This window comes from Gnatocerus cornutus, chromosome 10, assembly GCF_029298725.1.
Source record: "Gnatocerus cornutus isolate USDA-ARS CGAHR chromosome 10, icGnaCorn1.1, whole genome shotgun sequence".
Taxonomy (NCBI): Eukaryota; Metazoa; Arthropoda; class Insecta; order Coleoptera; family Tenebrionidae; genus Gnatocerus; species Gnatocerus cornutus.
This window is the reverse complement of record NC_142242.1, coordinates 280,238-302,097: the sequence shown is the minus strand read 5'-3', so window position 1 is coordinate 302,097 and position 21,860 is coordinate 280,238. Positions and strand designations below refer to the sequence as shown.

Genomic DNA, 21,860 nt, shown 5'->3' with positions numbered 1-21,860 from the left:
CGACTTGGTTACGATTCTATTAATTATTTAAAAATGGTATTGTGTCTCTATCTTAACGTATGTCTTAACTTGAATATTTTGACAGCACACATTGAGGTTATGTTCATGATTTACTAAACTTATTTTCAGAGTACAACAAATGATTAACAACGATCCTGCTTGCACAAGAGACTACCAGAATTCTTTACTGTTTACTTTCTCGTTCTTCTGGGCATGGTAGCAAAGAAATTACACAAGTTAAGAAGTTCATTTGAAGCTATTTAGAGTTGGAGTTGATTTGCAACAAATTGATGGGTCTTTTTGAAATTTTTAAACGCAGGTAAGCTGAAAACTGTTTGAATTCCAGCCTTGAAATGTTTCGTGGTATTTCAGGTTCCAACTTCATTACCAGAGTTTATTATTAAGAGACTGAATCGATGGATGATACCCATAGCCTAAGATGTCGAAAAGGCGGTTGTCGTCGCTCAACGCTAAAGGACTCTGCAAGTTATTGCACAGAATTGAAGAAACCACCCATTCAGTGCTCCCAGAGAACAGTGAATTGATCAAGGAGCATAACATCATGAAAAAGGTGCTGCTTTACTGCAATGTGGATGAAAAAGGTTAAATTTAAACATGTTTTAAGTCAAAGTCAAATGTTCTTTTTCCAGTGGTTGAAGATGTCGTTCAGTGACTGGGAAATGTTCAGAGTGTTGCTGATTTCATTGCGGGAGCACGAAGTTTGCAACGTTTTCAAACCTGATGAGTCTACGAGCAAAAAACGAGTGTTTCTCCAGAGAAGGCTCAAAGGAACTCAACCAACGGAAACAAAGTATCATCGAGATGCAGTTGTCAAGAAAGAAAATACTACAAAGGCTCTGAAGGTCATCTGGTGTCTTGTCAGCTATTTTGTGAAGTCAAAGAAACATCAAGGAATGGAAGTTTATAGAGAATTTTTATTGGTTTTTTGAAAACGCGAGATCTGGAATTCTGGATGCATCGCTGCTTGTTTGAGGAAGGATGGAAGGTTTGTTTTCTTTTCTCTCCATTTATGGTTTTTGGCAAACTTGCGCTAGACGTTAACTGTTACCAATAAACATCCCTAGGGGCTGCTACCAACTTTAGACGAGTGCATTTGATGGTCACGTGCAGTGAAATTCGTAATTTTGGAATGCGGTTTGCGGCATCGTTTTTCTCGCGATTTTTTACATAAGAAATCGTTTTTAGATTTTCCAAAAGTCGAAATTAAACGTCGTTTTTACATTAAAAATAGTGATTGAAAATCACCCCAAAATGACCACTTCCAAACAGTTTTTGGTCAATGCTTTCTTTATTTCGTAGGTAAACTCAATAAATTTTGACTCATTTTACGCAGAATCTCACGCTGAATCCAAATCTGGAATTTAAATTCAGATCCGACAACAAATAACTGAGTTATGGCCGTTTGAATTTTTGGGTTGTCGCCAGATGGCCAAATTTTTGAAGGTTCCAAACAATTCATGCTCGATATCTCGAAAACTATTTCAGATTTTGGAATGCGGTTTGCGGCATCGTTTTTCTCGCGATTTTTTACATAAGAAATCGTTTTTAGATTTTCCAAAAGTCGAAATTTGCAAATTTTTGCAAAAATTCATGACTAAAACTATGGCCAAACTTCTCATATCGATATCTCGCTTATTTTTTAGAGTAAACTCGAGTTATTATACATCAGTGAACGCAGAATTTTACGCAGATTCCAAATCTGGGATTTAAATTCAGATCCGACAACAAATAACCGAGTTATGGCCGATCAAAGTTTCGGATAGTTGATTTTCATTTTTTCTCATTTTTCCCAATTTTCAAAGTTAAATATCTCGGAAACTATTAGAGATATTGAGATGCGGTTTGCGCCATCGTTTTTCTCGGCTCATTTTACGTTAGAAAAAGTGCTTAAAAGCCCAAAATTGGATGGTCGATTTTTCGCGAAAAAAAATTGCGACTCAAACGATGAAAATTTTTATTTTTTTTTATTTTTGGCCATAACTCCTAAACCGTTTGTTTGATCGATCTCAAATTGAGCCAGTAGATAGATTTCGAGCTCCTCTTTCGAATGATATATAATACAAAGGTATTAAACGTCGTTTTTACATTAAAAATAGTGATTGAAAATCACCCCAAAATGACCACTTCCAAACAGTTTTTGGTCAATGCTTTCTTTATTTCTTGGGTAAACTCAATAAATTTTGACTCATTTTACGCAGAATCTCACGCTGAATCCAAATCTGGAATTTAAATTCAGATCCGACAACAAATAACTGAGTTATGGCCGTTTGAATTTTTGGGTTGTCGCCAGATGGCCAAATTTTTGAAGGTTCCAAACAATTCATGCTCGATATCTCGAAAACTATTTCAGATATTGGAATGCGGTTTGCGGCATCGTTTTTCTCGCGATTTTTTACATAAGAAATCGTTTTTAGATTTTCCAAAAGTCGAAATTTGCAAATTTTCGCAAAAATTCATGACTAAAACTATGGCCAAACTTCTCATATCGATATCTCGCTTATTTTTTAGAGTAAACTCGAGTTATTATACATCAGTGAACGCAGAATTTTACGCAGATTCCAAATCTGGGATTTAAATTCAGATCCGACAACAAATAACCGAGTTATGGCCGATCAAAGTTTCGGATAGTTGATTTTCATTTTTTCTCATTTTTCCCAATTTTCAAAGTTAAATATCTCGGAAACTATTAGAGATATTGAGATGCGGTTTGCGCCATCGTTTTTCTCGGCTCATTTTACGTTAGAAAAAGTGCTTAAAAGCCCAAAATTCGATAGTCGATTTTTCGCGAAAAAAAATTGCGACTCAAACGATGAAAATTTTTATTTTTTTTTATTTTTGACCATAACTCGTAAACCGTTTGTTTGATCGATCTCAAATTGGGCCAGTGGATAGATTTTGAGCTCCTCTTTCGACTGATATATAATTCAATGCTATTAAACGTCATTTTCATTTTGAAAACATTGATTGAAAATCACCCCAAAATGACCACTTCCAAACAGTTTTTGGTCAATGCTTTCTTTATTTCGTAGGTAAACTCAATAAATTTTGACTCATTTTACGCAGAATCTCACGCTGAATCCAAATCTGGAATTTAAATTCAGATCCGACAACAAATAACTGAGTTATGGCCGTTTGAATTTTTCGGTTGTCGCCAGATGGCCAAATTTTTGAAGGTTCCAAACAATTCATGCTCGATATCTCGAAAACTATTTCAGATATTGGAATGCGGTTTGCGGCATCGTTTTTCTCGCGATTTTTTACATAAGAAATCGTTTTTAGATTTTCCAAAAGTCGAAATTTGCAAATTTTCGCAAAAATTCATGACTAAAACTATGGCCAAACTTCTCATATCGATATCTCGCTTATTTTTTAAAGTAAACTCGAGTTATTATACATCAGTGAACGCAGAATTTTACGCAGATTGCAAATTTGGGATTTAAATTTAGTGTCTTTATGATGTCATGGCTTTTGTAGTATCAGAGGAAGATGAACACCTAAAACTATTTGGTTTGTTTTAGTCGGAAAAAGAAATGAGCACTGAAATGTCCGACAAGCTGGCTGCGGTTACATCAGCATATAAAAACAACAATGATCTACAAGAATTGAAGAAGTCGTTAAATGAGATATTTTTGAGGAAGCGCCACTTGCGAAGGACTAACCTTGGCTCTTGGCTCTTGGATCAGTTGGAATTAGAGCAATAATCAATTACCATTAATTAAGAATGGATAGTTTCGTCCATTTCAGATTGTTTCCCTCGTCTTTTTTAGGTAAGCCAACAAACATGAATGAAACTAATGAAACTTTTTCACACTTTTTGCAAGAAGGAGGGAGAGTGTCGAGTTTGTGTTTTTTTATTTTATTAATACTCCTTTAGTTTAATTTGAGGGTATTGTTTTTTATCATTCTTCCTTATTCCTGCAAATGGTTTTGATTCAAAAATTGTAAGTTTTAAAAACAAAAGTTTAGCCCTCTGGTGAGAGGAGGCGTGAACTATCAACTTCGGCGTTATTCCGCTAGGTGGCTTTTATGGAAAAACTTCTCTCACTTTTCGGTGTAAATAAATACAATAAACTACTTAACTTGTTAATTTTAACCTCAGAAAAACGAATCTGAACTTTGATTTAAGATTTACGACTTTGTTAATATTTTATTTAATATTATTTATGGACTAAAGACTGTTGACGCATGTCCTAGCTTCTATGCTTCGTTGACAGATTGCTTGACGCGGGAAATTGAATTTTAAAATTTTTAATTTGCATTTTCTCAAAAAATCTTGCAGATAGCGAGGAACGGAGACCAAAAATGGATGTGGAAATGTCAAATTATGCCATGTGCATAGTTTCGTGTCGATCTGCGAACTTTCGCGTTTTTCGCCAAAAAAAGTTCAAAGACTAAAATGGATTTTTGGCGATTTCGACAAAAAATAAAATCTCTTTGAAACCGACTTTTTCCATCAATTTGGACCTCAGGAACAAGAATCCGTCAAAGATTTTTCGATCAGACGCTCCGTTAATGTTTTATTAATTTTTCAAACTTTTATTTGGTTTGCAGTTTTTCGATGAAAATTAAAGCAAGAAAATACTCTTTTTATTAATTTTGTCCTCAGGAGTAAGAATCTAAAGTCTGATTTAACATTCACGACTTGGTTACGATTCTATTAATTATTAAAAATTATTGTGTCTCTATCTTAACGTATGTCTTAACTTGACTATTTTGACAGCACACATTGAGGTTATGTTCATGATTTAACAAGAAACTACCAGAATTCTTTACTGTTTACTTTCTCGTTCTTCTGGGCATGGTAGCAAAGAAATTACACAAATTAAGAAGTTCATTTGAAGCTATTTAGAGTTGGAGTTGATTTGCAACAAATTGATGGGTCTTTATTGAAATTTTTAAACGCAGGTAAGCTGAAAACTGTTTGAATTCCAGCCTTGAAATGTTTCGTGGTATTTCCAGGTTCCAACTTCATTACCAGAGTTTATTATTAAAGAGACTGAATCGATGGATGATACCCATAGCCTAAGATGTCGAAAAGGCGGTTGTCGTCGCTCAACGCTGAAGGACTCTGCAAGTTATTGCACAGAATTGAAGAAACCACCCATTCAGTGCTCCCAGAGTACAGTGAATTGATCCATCACGAAAAAGGTGCTGCTTTACTGCAATATGGATGAAAAAGGTTAAATTCAAAGTCAAATGTTCTTTTTCCAGTGGTTGAAGATGTCGTTCAGTGACTGGGAGATGTTTCAAGTGTTGCCTTATTGCATTGCGGGAGCACGAAGTTTGCAATGTTGAGTCTACGAGCAGAAAACGAGTATTCTCCTCTAGAGAAGAGCCAAAGGAACTCAACCAACGGAAACAGAGCATCATCGAGATGCAGTTGTCAAGAAAGAAAATATGTACTACAAAGGCTCTGAAGGTCATCTGGTGTCTTGTGAGCTATTTTGTGAAGTCAAGGAAACATCATTTATTGGTTTCTTGAAAACGCGAGATCTGTTTGTTCAGGAAGGATGGAAGGTTTGTTTGTTTTCTTTTCTCTCCATTCATGGTCTCACCTTAATCTCTTAGTTGCAGCTTAACACAACTTTGTTGTCTTTCCTGTTGGTCAAGAAGCAGGCGCAATTAAAAGCTTTGCCGTGAAGAAACAGCAATTGACTGCACAGAGTAAGAAGAGTTTTTCAGGTGAGATAAACAAACATGTTCTTGATGAAACTTTTTTACACTTCTTGCAGGAAGGAAGATGGTGGAAGGCGTGATATTACATCAACACTCAACTCAGGCATAGGAATGATGCCGAAGAGAGGATGCGAAATCTCGAGGTTTTAGAGGCTAAACAACTCCGGACTGACCGGACTATCCAGATACTTTGGGTGACAGTGCGGCGCGCGCGCGCGCGCGCTGTCGACTGAAGAGTCTGTTGATTTCGCTCAAGGATGGAATCGAAAGCGATCATTTCTGTGTCGAAGCTCTTCGAAATCGGGGAAGACTCAAAACCAAACACAAGTTTAGGTTTGTGGTTTTTCTTAAACTAATTTTGTTGATTTAGGAGAAAACGTTGCCAGAATTCGCCGACGAAATAAGAAAGTTGAAGGCGATGATCGTCAAACACGAAAACAGAATTCGAGCGTTGTTGTCTTATCATTTCTAAACAAGTGCTCAAATCGTTTGCAATTTTCGCTTCTACTTAATTATTATGTCATTTTTTATCACCCCAAAGTGGCTCTTTAATATATATTATCTACGATTGTTAAATGTCTAGTTATAGAAGATTATAATATTTTTATGAAACAAATTTTCGCGAAAATTCATGATTAAAAAAACAATGCCAAACTTCTCATATCGATATCTCGCTTGTTTTTTGGTGTAAACTTGCGTTATTATACATCATTTTACCCATCGGCCACGGTGGATTATTCCCACGGACATTTACCCATTGTTAATCCCATCCTGATCTGAAGGCTTTGGATCACATCCCTTTGGTCCGTCCAGAGGTCGATTCTCCACCCACATCTAGCCCTTAAGATCTTGTACTTGAAGTTGGTATGGTTCCTAGCCTTTTTCTTTTTGGCGAAGTCAGAAACGCAGCTGCTGGTGGTGCTGATGCTAGTGACAAGTTGTCACGTTCCAAATGTTGCAGGTGAAGCGAGAGTTCCACGACTTCCGATGCACGTGACGTTGACTCCGCGGAAGCTTAGCCCTTCTTCGTTTTCACCGGCCTCATCTTCAGTCTCTCTGCCTCTTCGTGGTCCTCACCGCCCAAACACGGTACAAGAAATTCACGGCTTTCATCCAAGTCGTCTTCTCGGTTCTAATCCTCCTGAAATCAACCCAGAAAACTGAAAAACGATATTAAAATCCGCTCGGTTTCGAACAGTTTTCGCACCATCTTCGATCACGCAAGCAGTCCGCGAAGAGTGCAGCTCGTTTTACAGCGCGATCAAATCGACAAGAGGTACAACTTGTACACGTTCGAAATCACCACGAAAGTGCAAGCGGGGATTTTAAGGGGGGACACTTTTCAACAACGAGGTGGGGGGTTCAAGGTACAAGTCGGGTTAGACGAAATCGGCTGTCTCGCTTGTAGAAACAACAATTTAACGACGGTCAAAAGACCGAAAGAAGCGAGATTTAATGTAAGGAGTGTAGTCGAGGCGGTTTTCAACGTCTTTCTAAGTCCTGTTGTAGTTTTTAAGTAGAAACTTTGTACTCATTAATTTATTCATGTTAATGTTCGTGTTATTAATAAATTTCTTTAAATTTGCCGGTTCTTATTTGGGCTGTGTGTGATTGGTTGAAAACTAAACAGGTTTCTTCGCGACTGATATTTGAAATTTAATCGAAACCTTCTTAAAACATTTTTTTTTATTAATTTAGACTTCAGGAACAAGATTCTGTACTCTAAAGTCGGATTCAAAACGTAATTATAAGTTTACTTAAAATTTGCAATGTAGATAGGCAACCAATTATACACACATTATGCATTCATTTTTCGGTGTAAATAAATACAATAAACTACTTAACTTGTTAATTTTAACCTCAGAAAAACGAATCAAAACTTTGATTTAAGATTTACGACTTTGTTAATATTTTATTTAATATTATTTATGGACTAAAGACTGTTGACGCATGTCCTAGCTTCTATGCTTCGTTGACAGATTGCTTGACGCGGGAAATTGAATTTTAAAATTTTTAATTTGCATTTTCTCAAAAAATCTCACAGATAGCGAGGAACGGAGACCAGAAATGGATGTAGAAATGTCAAATTATGCCATGTGCAAAGTTTCGTGTCGATCTGAAAACTTTCGTGTTTTTCGCCAAAAAAAGTTCAAAGGGGTTAATCCATGGATTTCGGCGATTTTGACAAAAAATAAAATCTCTTTGAAACCGACTTTTTCCATCAATTTGGACCTCAGGAACAAGAATCCGTCAAAGATTTTTCGATCCGACGCTCCGTTAATTTTTTATTAATTTTTGAAACTTTTATTTGGTTTGCAGTTTTTCGATGAAAATTAAAGCAAGAAAATACTCTTTTTATTAATTTTGTCCTCAGGAGTAAGAATCTGAAGTCTGATTTAACATTCACGACTTGGTTACGATTCTATTAATTATTTAAAAATGGTATTGTGTCTCTATCTTAACGTATGTCTTAACTTGAATATTTTGACAGCACACATTGAGGTTATGTTCATGATTTACTAAACTTATTTTCAGAGTACAACAAATGATTAACAACGATCCTGCTTGCACAAGAGACTACCAGAATTCTTTACTGTTTACTTTCTCGTTCTTCTGGGCATGGTAGCAAAGAAATTACACAAGTTAAGAAGTTCATTTGAAGCTATTTAGAGTTGGAGTTGATTTGCAACAAATTGATGGGTCTTTTTGAAATTTTTAAACGCAGGTAAGCTGAAAACTGTTTGAATTCCAGCCTTGAAATGTTTCGTGGTATTTCAGGTTCCAACTTCATTACCAGAGTTTATTATTAAGAGACTGAATCGATGGATGATACCCATAGCCTAAGATGTCGAAAAGGCGGTTGTCGTCGCTCAACGCTAAAGGACTCTGCAAGTTATTGCACAGAATTGAAGAAACCACCCATTCAGTGCTCCCAGAGAACAGTGAATTGATCAAGGAGCATAACATCATGAAAAAGGTGCTGCTTTACTGCAATGTGGATGAAAAAGGTTAAATTTAAACATGTTTTAAGTCAAAGTCAAATGTTCTTTTTCCAGTGGTTGAAGATGTCGTTCAGTGACTGGGAAATGTTCAGAGTGTTGCTGATTTCATTGCGGGAGCACGAAGTTTGCAACGTTTTCAAACCTGATGAGTCTACGAGCAAAAAACGAGTGTTTCTCCAGAGAAGGCTCAAAGGAACTCAACCAACGGAAACAAAGTATCATCGAGATGCAGTTGTCAAGAAAGAAAATACTACAAAGGCTCTGAAGGTCATCTGGTGTCTTGTCAGCTATTTTGTGAAGTCAAAGAAACATCAAGGAATGGAAGTTTATAGAGAATTTTTATTGGTTTTTTGAAAACGCGAGATCTGGAATTCTGGATGCATCGCTGCTTGTTTGAGGAAGGATGGAAGGTTTGTTTTCTTTTCTCTCCATTTATGGTTTTTGGCAAACTTGCGCTAGACGTTAACTGTTACCAATAAACATCCCTAGGGGCTGCTACCAACTTTAGACGAGTGCATTTGATGGTCACGTGCAGTGAAATTCGTAATTTTGGAATGCGGTTTGCGGCATCGTTTTTCTCGCGATTTTTTACATAAGAAATCGTTTTTAGATTTTCCAAAAGTCGAAATTAAACGTCGTTTTTACATTAAAAATAGTGATTGAAAATCACCCCAAAATGACCACTTCCAAACAGTTTTTGGTCAATGCTTTCTTTATTTCGTAGGTAAACTCAATAAATTTTGACTCATTTTACGCAGAATCTCACGCTGAATCCAAATCTGGAATTTAAATTCAGATCCGACAACAAATAACTGAGTTATGGCCGTTTGAATTTTTGGGTTGTCGCCAGATGGCCAAATTTTTGAAGGTTCCAAACAATTCATGCTCGATATCTCGAAAACTATTTCAGATATTGGAATGCGGTTTGCGGCATCGTTTTTCTCGCGATTTTTTACATAAGAAATCGTTTTTAGATTTTCCAAAAGTCGAAATTTGCAAATTTTTGCAAAAATTCATGACTAAAACTATGGCCAAACTTCTCATATCGATATCTCGCTTATTTTTTAGAGTAAACTCGAGTTATTATACATCAGTGAACGCAGAATTTTACGCAGATTCCAAATCTGGGATTTAAATTCAGATCCGACAACAAATAACCGAGTTATGGCCGATCAAAGTTTCGGATAGTTGATTTTCATTTTTTCTCATTTTTCCCAATTTTCAAAGTTAAATATCTCGGAAACTATTAGAGATATTGAGATGCGGTTTGCGCCATCGTTTTTCTCGGCTCATTTTACGTTAGAAAAAGTGCTTAAAAGCCCAAAATTGGATGGTCGATTTTTCGCGAAAAAAAATTGCGACTCAAACGATGAAAATTTTTATTTTTTTTTATTTTTGGCCATAACTCCTAAACCGTTTGTTTGATCGATCTCAAATTGAGCCAGTAGATAGATTTCGAGCTCCTCTTTCGAATGATATATAATACAAAGGTATTAAACGTCGTTTTTACATTAAAAATAGTGATTGAAAATCACCCCAAAATGACCACTTCCAAACAGTTTTTGGTCAATGCTTTCTTTATTTCTTGGGTAAACTCAATAAATTTTGACTCATTTTACGCAGAATCTCACGCTGAATCCAAATCTGGAATTTAAATTCAGATCCGACAACAAATAACTGAGTTATGGCCGTTTGAATTTTTGGGTTGTCGCCAGATGGCCAAATTTTTGAAGGTTCCAAACAATTCATGCTCGATATCTCGAAAACTATTTCAGATATTGGAATGCGGTTTGCGGCATCGTTTTTCTCGCGATTTTTTACATAAGAAATCGTTTTTAGATTTTCCAAAAGTCGAAATTTGCAAATTTTCGCAAAAATTCATGACTAAAACTATGGCCAAACTTCTCATATCGATATCTCGCTTATTTTTTAGAGTAAACTCGAGTTATTATACATCAGTGAACGCAGAATTTTACGCAGATTCCAAATCTGGGATTTAAATTCACATCCGACAACAAATAACTGAGTTATGGCCGATCAAAGTTTCGGATAGTTGATTTTCATTTTTTCTCATTTTTCCCAATTTTCAAAGTTAAATATCTCGGAAACTATTAGAGATATTGAGATGCGGTTTGCGCCATCGTTTTTCTCGGCTCATTTTACGTTAGAAAAAGTGCTTAAAAGCCCAAAATTTGATGGTCGATTTTTCGCGAAAAAAAATTGCGACTCAAACGATGAAAATTTTTATTTTTTTTTTATTTTTGGCCATAACTCCTAAACCGTTTGTTTGATCGATCTCAAATTGAGCCAGTAGATAGATTTCGAGCTCCTCTTTCGAATGATATATAATACAAAGGTATTAAACGTCGTTTTTACATTAAAAATAGTGATTGAAAATCACCCCAAAATGACCACTTCCAAACAGTTTTTGGTCAATGCTTTCTTTATTTCGTAGGTAAACTCAATAAATTTTGACTCATTTTACGCAGAATCTCACGCTGAATCCAAATCTGGAATTTAAATTCAGATCCGACAACAAATAACTGAGTTATGGCCGTTTGAATTTTTGGGTTGTCGCCAGATGGCCAAATTTTTGAAGGTTCCAAACAATTCATGCTCGATATCTCGAAAACTATTTCAGATATTGGAATGCGGTTTGCGGCATCGTTTTTCTCGCGATTTTTTACATAAGAAATCGTTTTTAGATTTTCCAAAAGTCGAAATTTGCAAATTTTCGCAAAAATTCATGACTAAAACTATGGCCAAACTTCTCATATCGATATCTCGCTTATTTTTTAAAGTAAACTCGAGTTATTATACATCAGTGAACGCAGAATTTTACGCAGATTGCAAATTTGGGATTTAAATTTAGTGTCTTTATGATGTCATGGCTTTTGTAGTATCAGAGGAAGATGAACACCTAAAACTATTTGGTTTGTTTTAGTCGGAAAAAGAAATGAGCACTGAAATGTCCGACAAGCTGGCTGCGGTTACATCAGCATATAAAAACAACAATGATCTACAAGAATTGAAGAAGTCGTTAAATGAGATATTTTTGAGGAAGCGCCACTTGCGAAGGACTAACCTTGGCTCTTGGCTCTTGGATCAGTTGGAATTAGAGCAATAATCAATTACCATTAATTAAGAATGGATAGTTTCGTCCATTTCAGATTGTTTCCCTCGTCTTTTTTAGGTAAGCCAACAAACATGAATGAAACTAATGAAACTTTTTCACACTTTTTGCAAGAAGGAGGGAGAGTGTCGAGTTTGTGTTTTTTTATTTTATTAATACTCCTTTAGTTTAATTTGAGGGTATTGTTTTTTATCATTCTTCCTTATTCCTGCAAATGGTTTTGATTCAAAAATTGTAAGTTTTAAAAACAAAAGTTTAGCCCTCTGGTGAGAGGAGGCGTGAACTATCAACTTCGGCGTTATTCCGCTAGGTGGCTTTTATGGAAAAACTTCTCTCACTTTTCGGTGTAAATAAATACAATAAACTACTTAACTTGTTAATTTTAACCTCAGAAAAACGAATCTGAACTTTGATTTAAGATTTACGACTTTGTTAATATTTTATTTAATATTATTTATGGACTAAAGACTGTTGACGCATGTCCTAGCTTCTATGCTTCGTTGACAGATTGCTTGACGCGGGAAATTGAATTTTAAAATTTTTAATTTGCATTTTCTCAAAAAATCTTGCAGATAGCGAGGAACGGAGACCAAAAATGGATGTGGAAATGTCAAATTATGCCATGTGCATAGTTTCGTGTCGATCTGCGAACTTTCGCGTTTTTCGCCAAAAAAAGTTCAAAGACTAAAATGGATTTTTGGCGATTTCGACAAAAAATAAAATCTCTTTGAAACCGACTTTTTCCATCAATTTGGACCTCAGGAACAAGAATCCGTCAAAGATTTTTCGATCAGACGCTCCGTTAATGTTTTATTAATTTTTCAAACTTTTATTTGGTTTGCAGTTTTTCGATGAAAATTAAAGCAAGAAAATACTCTTTTTATTAATTTTGTCCTCAGGAGTAAGAATCTAAAGTCTGATTTAACATTCACGACTTGGTTACGATTCTATTAATTATTAAAAATTATTGTGTCTCTATCTTAACGTATGTCTTAACTTGACTATTTTGACAGCACACATTGAGGTTATGTTCATGATTTAACAAGAAACTACCAGAATTCTTTACTGTTTACTTTCTCGTTCTTCTGGGCATGGTAGCAAAGAAATTACACAAGTTAAGAAGTTCATTTGAAGCTATTTAGAGTTGGAGTTGATTTGCAACAAATTGATGGGTCTTTATTGAAATTTTTAAACGCAGGTAAGCTGAAAACTGTTTGAATTCCAGCCTTGAAATGTTTCGTGGTATTTCCAGGTTCCAACTTCATTACCAGAGTTTATTATTAAAGAGACTGAATCGATGGATGATACCCATAGCCTAAGATGTCGAAAAGGCGGTTGTCGTCGCTCAACGCTGAAGGACTCTGCAAGTTATTGCACAGAATTGAAGAAACCACCCATTCAGTGCTCCCAGAGTACAGTGAATTGATCCATCACGAAAAAGGTGCTGCTTTACTGCAATATGGATGAAAAAGGTTAAATTCAAAGTCAAATGTTCTTTTTCCAGTGGTTGAAGATGTCGTTCAGTGACTGGGAGATGTTTCAAGTGTTGCCTTATTGCATTGCGGGAGCACGAAGTTTGCAATGTTGAGTCTACGAGCAGAAAACGAGTATTCTCCTCTAGAGAAGAGCCAAAGGAACTCAACCAACGGAAACAGAGCATCATCGAGATGCAGTTGTCAAGAAAGAAAATATGTACTACAAAGGCTCTGAAGGTCATCTGGTGTCTTGTGAGCTATTTTGTGAAGTCAAGGAAACATCATTTATTGGTTTCTTGAAAACGCGAGATCTGTTTGTTCAGGAAGGATGGAAGGTTTGTTTGTTTTCTTTTCTCTCCATTCATGGTCTCACCTTAATCTCTTAGTTGCAGCTTAACACAACTTTGTTGTCTTTCCTGTTGGTCAAGAAGCAGGCGCAATTAAAAGCTTTGCCGTGAAGAAACAGCAATTGACTGCACAGAGTAAGAAGAGTTTTTCAGGTGAGATAAACAAACATGTTCTTGATGAAACTTTTTTACACTTCTTGCAGGAAGGAAGATGGTGGAAGGCGTGATATTACATCAACACTCAACTCAGGCATAGGAATGATGCCGAAGAGAGGATGCGAAATCTCGAGGTTTTAGAGGCTAAACAACTCCGGACTGACCGGACTATCCAGATACTTTGGGTGACAGTGCGGCGCGCGCGCGCGCGCGCTGTCGACTGAAGAGTCTGTTGATTTCGCTCAAGGATGGAATCGAAAGCGATCATTTCTGTGTCGAAGCTCTTCGAAATCGGGGAAGACTCAAAACCAAACACAAGTTTAGGTTTGTGGTTTTTCTTAAACTAATTTTGTTGATTTAGGAGAAAACGTTGCCAGAATTCGCCGACGAAATAAGAAAGTTGAAGGCGATGATCGTCAAACACGAAAACAGAATTCGAGCGTTGTTGTCTTATCATTTCTAAACAAGTGCTCAAATCGTTTGCAATTTTCGCTTCTACTTAATTATTATGTCATTTTTTATCACCCCAAAGTGGCTCTTTAATATATATTATCTACGATTGTTAAATGTCTAGTTATAGAAGATTATAATATTTTTATGAAACAAATTTTCGCGAAAATTCATGATTAAAAAAACAATGCCAAACTTCTCATATCGATATCTCGCTTGTTTTTTGGTGTAAACTTGCGTTATTATACATCATTTTACCCATCGGCCACGGTGGATTATTCCCACGGACATTTACCCATTGTTAATCCCATCCTGATCTGAAGGCTTTGGATCACATCCCTTTGGTCCGTCCAGAGGTCGATTCTCCACCCACATCTAGCCCTTAAGATCTTGTACTTGAAGTTGGTATGGTTCCTAGCCTTTTTCTTTTTGGCGAAGTCAGAAACGCAGCTGCTGGTGGTGCTGATGCTAGTGACAAGTTGTCACGTTCCAAATGTTGCAGGTGAAGCGAGAGTTCCACGACTTCCGATGCACGTGACGTTGACTCCGCGGAAGCTTAGCCCTTCTTCGTTTTCACCGGCCTCATCTTCAGTCTCTCTGCCTCTTCGTGGTCCTCACCGCCCAAACACGGTACAAGAAATTCACGGCTTTCATCCAAGTCGTCTTCTCGGTTCTAATCCTCCTGAAATCAACCCAGAAAACTGAAAAACGATATTAAAATCCGCTCGGTTTCGAACAGTTTTCGCACCATCTTCGATCACGCAAGCAGTCCGCGAAGAGTGCAGCTCGTTTTACAGCGCGATCAAATCGACAAGAGGTACAACTTGTACACGTTCGAAATCACCACGAAAGTGCAAGCGGGGATTTTAAGGGGGACACTTTTCAACAACGAGGTGGGGGGTTCAAGGTACAAGTCGGGTTAGACGAAATCGGCTGTCTCGCTTGTAGTAACAACAATTTAACGACGGTCAAAAGACCGAAAGAAGCGAGATTTAATGTAAGGAGTGTAGTCGAGGCGGTTTTCAACGTCTTTCTAAGTCCTGTTGTAGTTTTTAAGTAGAAACTTTGTACTCATTAATTTATTCATGTTAATGTTCGTGTTATTAATAAATTTCTTTAAATTTGCCGGTTCTTATTTGGGCTGTGTGTGATTGGTTGAAAACTAAACAGGTTTCTTCGCGACTGATATTTGAAATTTAATCGAAACCTTCTTAAAACATTTTTTTTTATTAATTTAGACTTCAGAAACAAGATTCTGTACTCTAAAGTCGGATTCAAAACGTAATTATAAGTTTACTTAAAATTTGCAATGTAGGTAGGCAACCAATTATACACACATTATGCATTCATTTTTCGGTGTAAATAAATACAATAAACTACTTAACTTGTTAATTTTAATCTCAGAAAAACGAATCTAAACTTTGATTTAAGATTTACGACTTTTTTAATATTTTATTTAATATTATTTATGGATAGATTTGTTGACGCATGTCCTAGCTTCTATGCTTCGTTGACAGATTGCTTGACGCGGGAAATTGAATTTTGAAATTTTTAATTTGCATTTTCTCAAAAAATCTTACAGATAGCGAGGAACGGAGACCAAAAATGGATGTGGAAATGTCAAATTATCCCATGTGCAAAGTTTCGTGCCGATCTGCGAACTTTAGCGTTTTTCGCCAAAAAAAGTTCAAAGACTAAACATCATGGATTTTTGGCGATTTCGACAAAAAATAAAATCTCCTTGAAACCGACTTTTTCCATCAATTTGGACCTCAGGAACAAGAATCCGTCAAAGATTTTTCGATCCGACGCTCCGTTAATGTTTTATTAATTTTTCAAACTTTTATTTGGTTTGCAGTTTTTCGATGAAAATTAAAGCAAGAAAATCCACTTTTTATTAATTTTGTCCTCAGGAGTAAGAATCTGAAGTCTGATTTAACATTCACGACTTGGTTACGATTCTATTAATTATTTAAAATTGGTATTATGTCTCTATCTTAACGTATGTCTTAACTTGAATATTTTGACAGCACACATTGAGGTTATGTTCATGATTTACTAAACTTATTTTCAGAGTACAACAAATGATTAACAACGATCCTGCTTGCACAAGAGACTACCAGAATTCTTTACTGTTTACTTTCTCGTTCTTCTGGGCATGGTAGCAAAGAAATTACACAAGTTAAGAAGTTCATTTGAAGCTATTTTTAGTTGGAGTTGATTTGCAACAAATTTATGGGTCTTTATTGAAATTTTTAAACGCAGGTAAGCTGAAAACTGTTTGAATTCCAGCCTTGAAATGTTTCGTGGTATTTCAGGTTCCAACTTCATTACCAGAGTTTATTATTAAGAGACTGAATCGATGGATGATACCCATAGCCTAAGATGTCGAAAAGGCGGTTGTCGTCGCTCAACGCTAAAGGACTCTGCAAGTTATTGCACAGAATTGAAGAAACCACCCATTCAGTGCTCCCAGAGTACAGTGAATTGTTCCAGGAGCATAACATCATGAAAAAGGTGCTGCTTTACTGCAATGTGGATGAAAAAGGTTAAATTCAAAGTCAAATGTTCTTTTTCCAGTGGTTGAAGATGTCGTTCAGTGACTGGGAGATGTTTCAAGTGTTGCTGATTGCATTGCGGGAGCACGAAGTTTGCAACGTTTTCAAATCTAATGAGTCTATGAGCAGAAAACGAGTATTCCTCTGGAGAAGACCCAAAGGAACTCAACCAACGGAAACAGAGCATCATCGAGATGCAGTTGTCAAGAAAGAAAATACTACAAAGGCTCTGAAGGTCATCTGGTGTCTTGTGAGCTATTTTGTGAAGATCTGCTTGTTCAGGAAGGATGGAAGGTTTGTTTGTTTTCTTTTCTCTCCATTCATGGTCTCACCTTAATCTCTTAGTTGCAACTTAACACAACTTTGTTGTCTTTCCTCTTGGTCAAGAAGCAGGCGCAATTAATTAAAAGCTTTGCCTTGAAGAAATAGCAATTGTTTTTCAGGTGAGATAAACAAACATGTTCTTGATGAAGCTTTTTTACACTTCTTGCAGGAAGGAAGATGGTGGAAGGCGTGATATTACATCAACACTCAACTCAGGCATAGGAATGATGCCGAAGAGAGGATGCGAAATCTCGAGGTTTTATAGGCTAAACAACTCCGGACTGACCGGACTATCCAGATACTTTGGGTGACAGTGCGGCGCGCGCTGTCGACTGAAGAGTCTGTTGATTTCGCTCAAGGATGGAATCGAAAGCGATCATTTCTGTGTCGAAGCTCCTCGAAATCGGGGAAGACCCAAAACCAAACACAAGTTTCGGTGAGTGGTTTGGGTTTGTGGTTTTTCTTAAACTAATTTTGTTGATTTAGGACAAAACGTTGCCAGAATTCGCCGACGAAATAAGAAAGTTGAAGGCGATGATCGTCAAACACGAAAACAGAATTCGAGCGTTGGAAGCTGAAGTGGCTCTGGTGCTGGTTTAGCACGCACAAATTGTTGTCTTATCATTTCTAAACAAGTGCTCAAATCGTTTGCAATTTTCGCTTCTACTTAATTATTATGTCATTTTTTATCACCCCAAAGTGCTCTTTAATATACAGGGTGTCCCAGAACTCACGCCTAGCCGAAAAAGGGCGGATGCCGACAGCAATCAGGACGCCAAAAATGCAATTTGTTTTGTCCTGATGTGCATTAAAATTGAGAAATTGCTTAACGAAACTGACCAATCCCAGACGCTCAAGCACAAATAATATTAACGTTGCTAGGTTTCAGAATTAAATCCTAAAAAGGAAAATTGATTTGGTCCACTACATTTTTATAACTGACATCTAATGTCAATTTGACAGATAAAAAACACAATGACGGTTCATTCAAGAACCCTTTTATTACAACAAGAAACAGAACAAGACACATGATGTAATAGTTAAATCAAATGCTTGAACAAACCACCATTATTTTGGACACACAGATGAGCTCTTCTAACCAAACTTTGACATGGTACGGGTGCCAGTGATCTGTCGCGAGAATTTTTTGTACAGAAGATTTTCCGATTTCTAACTGACGTGCCACAGTTCAGATACTTTGCGTGGAGTGTTCATCAACCGCTTCCAAAACGGCTTCTTCATTTTCAACAGTTCTGGCCTGTCTTGGTGCTCCACCAACTTCGCGCCGATCTGTTAATAATTGATCCGTGTGTCCAGCCCGAGAAACAACACTAAGAATCGTTTTGTTGTCCGGATAATAATCACGACCTGGAAAACGTCCTCGGTACGTTTTTGCTGCTAATACTAATTTCGATAGCACTCTTCAAAAATAAGACGCATTTCGAGGCATTCTGCCGCCGAGTACTCCTGAACCGTTTTAGGATATTTGTTGCCACCAAACACCAACTAGGAAACCAGCAAGCAAGGGAAACCAAAAGAAACGCCGTTTCACACTCCACTTGGATTTTCACTGTGTCAGTTGTCCTCCAGGTGTGTCTCTTGTCATTCAACGCTCGTCAACCAGTAGTCTTCAACCCTCTAGTCAATTTCTAAAGTACGCTGAGCCGTTTCTGCACACTAAGTTCAATATGAGTTAGATTTATTGAAGCCTGTCATTCTAACGTCAGTGAAATTTATAGTGGACCAGATTGTTCATACAAAATTTAAAGGAGAAAATTTAAACTGGTTTCTTAGCAACACGCGAGTGTATCCTCCAGACCATCTCCACGCGGCCTTGTGATTGGTCAACTTTGTCATGTCTTTTCTCAGTTTCTGTTGGAGCTGGAACTTTTTTTTCAGCAATTTACACATTCACACCTTTTCCCGATATCCCCGGTTTTCGGCTAGGCATGAGTTCTGGGACACCCTGTATATTATCTACGATTGTTAAATGTCTTGTTATAGAAGATTATAATATTTTTATGAAACGTTAGTTATATAGTTTATAAAGTTCAGGCAAGTGTCGATCAGGACGTTTCCGTCTTCACATGACAATAACGACAGGCTCGCTTTTTCTTGATTTTTGTACATAACAAATTTTTCATAAAACGTTAGGAAAATCTTCAAGAAAAAACATTGTACATAGTTGTATAATTTTGTTAATTAGCGATAGAGATGGCCTTGACGACAATTCTCGGATGTAAATTTTGTGTGTTCCATGTTTAACAACGAATAATGTAAATAAATGTATAAATTATGTAATGCATTTGCAAAGAACAACTAATAAGAATTGTTTTACTAGTATTTTTACAAATATATTTTAAAATTTTCTTCGGGACTGTCTTTTTCCACTCATTGAAAAGTTAAGTTTGACCTTGACGCAACTGTTGCATGCGTGTAGAATCTAATCGTCTTGCGCAAGATTGCCAAAACATGTCAATGATGTCAAATCTGTATTGAATCTGCTCTTTGCATCAAATTTTTGATTAATTATAGATTAAGTTCGACAACCTGTTAACCTCAAAAATCGCTGCATTCAATTTCCCCCTAAATTTCTCCCTGAAAGTGAATGCAATGAGTGCACTTTACATTTGTACAGTTGCGAGCATGGAATTTTGGGCCTAATTTTACCACACCGTTTGGTGTGGCCAACGCAGGAGGGGTGTGGCTTCATGAATGAGAGGAGTGGCCAAATGGAAGTGTGGCTTAATGTAGAAGAGGTGTGGCTTGATGAAGACGGAGGTGTGGTCTATAGAAAAAAGGTGTGGCTTAATAGAGAAGGAGTGAGGTGGAAGGGTGTGGTTTAGTTGAAAAGGGGTGTGGTCAAATTGAGAAGGGGCGTGGCTAAACGGAAAAGGGGGGGGTGTGGTTAAATGGAGGAGGGGTGTAGTCGAATGGAGGATGGGCGTGGCTTAATGGAAAAGGGGTGTGGTCAAATAGAGGATGGGCGTGGCTTAATGGAGAAGGGGCGTGGTTAAATGGAGGAAGGGCGTGGCGAAATGGAAAAGTGGTGTGGTCAAATGGAGAAGGGGCGCGGTCAAATGGAGTGTGGGCGTGTCTTAGTGGAGAAGGGGTGTAGTCAAATGGAGGATGGGCGTGGCTTAATGGAAAAAAAGGTGTGGCTTAATGGAAAAGGGGTGTGGTCAAATAGAGGATGGGTGTGGCTTAATGGAGAAGGGGCGTGGTTAAATGGAGAAAGGGCGTGGCGAAATGGAAAAGGGGTGTGGTCAAATGGAGAAGGGGCGCGGTTAAATGGATAAGGGGCGTGGTCAAATGGAGTGTGGGCGTGTCTTAGTGAAGAAGGGGGTGTAGTCGAATAGAGGATGGGCGTGGCTTAATGGAAAAAAAGGGTGTGGCTAAATGGGGGAAGGGGCGTGGTTAAATGAATAAGGGGCGTGGTCAAATGGAGTGTGGGCGTGGCTTAGTGGAGAAGGGGTGGGGCCAAATGGAGAAGGGGTGTGGCTTAATGGAAAAGGGGTGCGGTCAAAAAGAGGAGGGGGTGTGGTCAATGGAGGAGGGGTGTGGCTTCATGAATGAGAAGAGTGGCCAAATGGAAATGTGGCTTAATGTAGAAGAGGTGTGGCTTGATGAAGACGGAGGTGTGGTCTATGGAAAAAAAGGTGTGGCTTAATGGAGAAGGAGTGAGGTGGAAGGGTGTGGTTCAATTGAAAAGGGGTGTGGTCAAATTGAGAAGGGGCGTGGTTAAATGGAGGAAGGGCGTGGCGAAATGGAAAAGGGGTGTGGCCAAATGGAGAAGGGGCGCGGTCAAATGAATAAGGGGCGTGGTCAAATGGAGTGTGGGCGTGTCTTAGTGGAGAAGGGGGTGTAGTCAAATGGAGGATGGGCGTGGCTTAATGGAAAAAAAGGTGTGGCTTAATGGAAAAGGGGTGTGGTCAAATAGAGGATGGGTGTGGCTTAATGGAGAAGAGGCGTGGTTAAATGGAGGAAGGGCGTGGCGAAATGGAAAAGGGGTGTGGTCAATTGGAGAAGGGGGTGTAGTCGAATAGAGGATGGGCGTGGCTTAATGGAAAAAAGGTGTGGCTTAATGGAAAAGGGGTGTGGTCAAATAGAGGATGGGCGTGGCTTAATGGAGAAGGGGCGTGGCGAAATGGAAAAGGGGTGTGGTCAAATGGAAAAGGGGGTGTGGTCAAATGGAGAAGGGGCGTGGTCAAATGGATAAGGGGCGTGGTCAAATGGAGTGTGGGCGTGTCTTAGTGGAGAAGGGGTGTAGTCGAATAGAGGATGGGCGTGGCTTAATGGAAAAAAGGTGTGGCTAAATGGAAAAGGGGTGTGGTCAAATAGAAAATGGGCGTGGCTTAATGGTAAAAAGGGTGTTGCTAAATGGGGAAAGGGGCGTGGTTAAATGGAGGAAAGGCGTGGCTTAATGGAAAAGGGGTGTGGTCAAATAGAGGATGGGCGTGGCTTAATGGAGAAGGGGTGTGGTCAAATGGAGAAGGGGCGCGGTCAAACGGATAAGGGGCGTGGTCAAATGGAGTGTGGGCGTGGCTTAGTGGAGAAGGGGTGTAGTCAAATGGAGGATGGGCGTGGCTTAATGGAAAAAAGGTGTGGCTTAATGGAAAAGGGGTGTGGTCAAATAGAAAATGGGCGTGGCTTAACGGAAAAAGGGTGTTGCTAAATGGGGAAAGGGGCGTGGTTAAATGGAGGAAAGGCGTGGCTTA

The 21,860-nt window shown here is 38.0% G+C and overlaps 3 protein-coding genes across 6 annotated transcripts; all 3 read left to right on the top strand.

Annotated features, from left to right (window-relative positions):
• Window positions 1-490: 490 nt before the first annotated feature.
• Window positions 491-3,598, top strand: LOC148166896 (uncharacterized). 2 transcript variants are annotated; one of them, XR_015770895.1, is made up of 3 exons: window positions 491-602; window positions 651-1,006; window positions 3,540-3,598. XR_015770895.1 is itself a non-coding variant. In XM_088048015.1 (2 exons), the coding sequence occupies exons 1-2, from the start codon at window positions 588-590 to the stop codon at window positions 948-950; spliced, it is 315 nt and encodes a 104-aa protein (XP_087904141.1). In that variant the 5' UTR covers window positions 491-587; the 3' UTR covers window positions 951-1,024. The 2 variants fall into 2 exon arrangements, 1 of the variants encoding a protein (XP_087904141.1); XM_088048015.1 differs by lacking the exon at window positions 3,540-3,598 and having other exon boundaries at window positions 651-1,024.
• Window positions 3,599-8,593: 4,995 nt separating this feature from the next.
• On the top strand, window positions 8,594-11,702 carry LOC148166895 (uncharacterized). Of its 2 annotated transcripts, XR_015770894.1 has the most exons (3): window positions 8,594-8,705; window positions 8,754-9,109; window positions 11,644-11,702. XR_015770894.1 is itself a non-coding variant. In XM_088047982.1 (2 exons), the coding sequence occupies exons 1-2, from the start codon at window positions 8,691-8,693 to the stop codon at window positions 9,051-9,053; spliced, it is 315 nt and encodes a 104-aa protein (XP_087904108.1). In that variant the 5' UTR covers window positions 8,594-8,690; the 3' UTR covers window positions 9,054-9,127. The 2 variants fall into 2 exon arrangements, 1 of the variants encoding a protein (XP_087904108.1); XM_088047982.1 differs by lacking the exon at window positions 11,644-11,702 and having other exon boundaries at window positions 8,754-9,127.
• Window positions 11,703-16,556: 4,854 nt separating this feature from the next.
• Window positions 16,557-17,579, top strand: LOC148166894 (uncharacterized). 2 transcript variants are annotated; one of them, XM_088048064.1, is made up of 4 exons: window positions 16,557-16,777; window positions 16,841-17,112; window positions 17,164-17,261; window positions 17,312-17,396. In XM_088048064.1, exons 1-3 carry the CDS (start codon window positions 16,646-16,648, stop codon window positions 17,219-17,221), a joined length of 462 nt encoding a protein of 153 aa, XP_087904190.1. In that variant the 5' UTR covers window positions 16,557-16,645; the 3' UTR covers window positions 17,222-17,261; window positions 17,312-17,396. The 2 variants fall into 2 exon arrangements, with proteins under 2 accessions (XP_087904190.1, XP_087904189.1); XM_088048063.1 differs by lacking the exon at window positions 17,164-17,261 and having other exon boundaries at window positions 17,312-17,579.
• Window positions 17,580-21,860: the final 4,281 nt, after the last annotated feature.

Bases quoted from the DNA above. Each gene is read 5' to 3' on its own strand.
- LOC148166894 (XM_088048063.1), top strand. From the start codon at position 16,646: ATGTCGAAAAGGCGGTTGTCGTCGCTCAACGCTAAAGGACTCTGCAAG. The intron at 16,778-16,840 runs GTGCTGCTTTAC...TTCTTTTTCCAG, and splicing joins AGCATAACATCATGAAAAAG to TGGTTGAAGATGTCGTTCAG. The intron at 17,113-17,311 runs GTTTGTTTGTTT...CACTTCTTGCAG, and splicing joins TTGTTCAGGAAGGATGGAAG to GAAGGAAGATGGTGGAAGGC.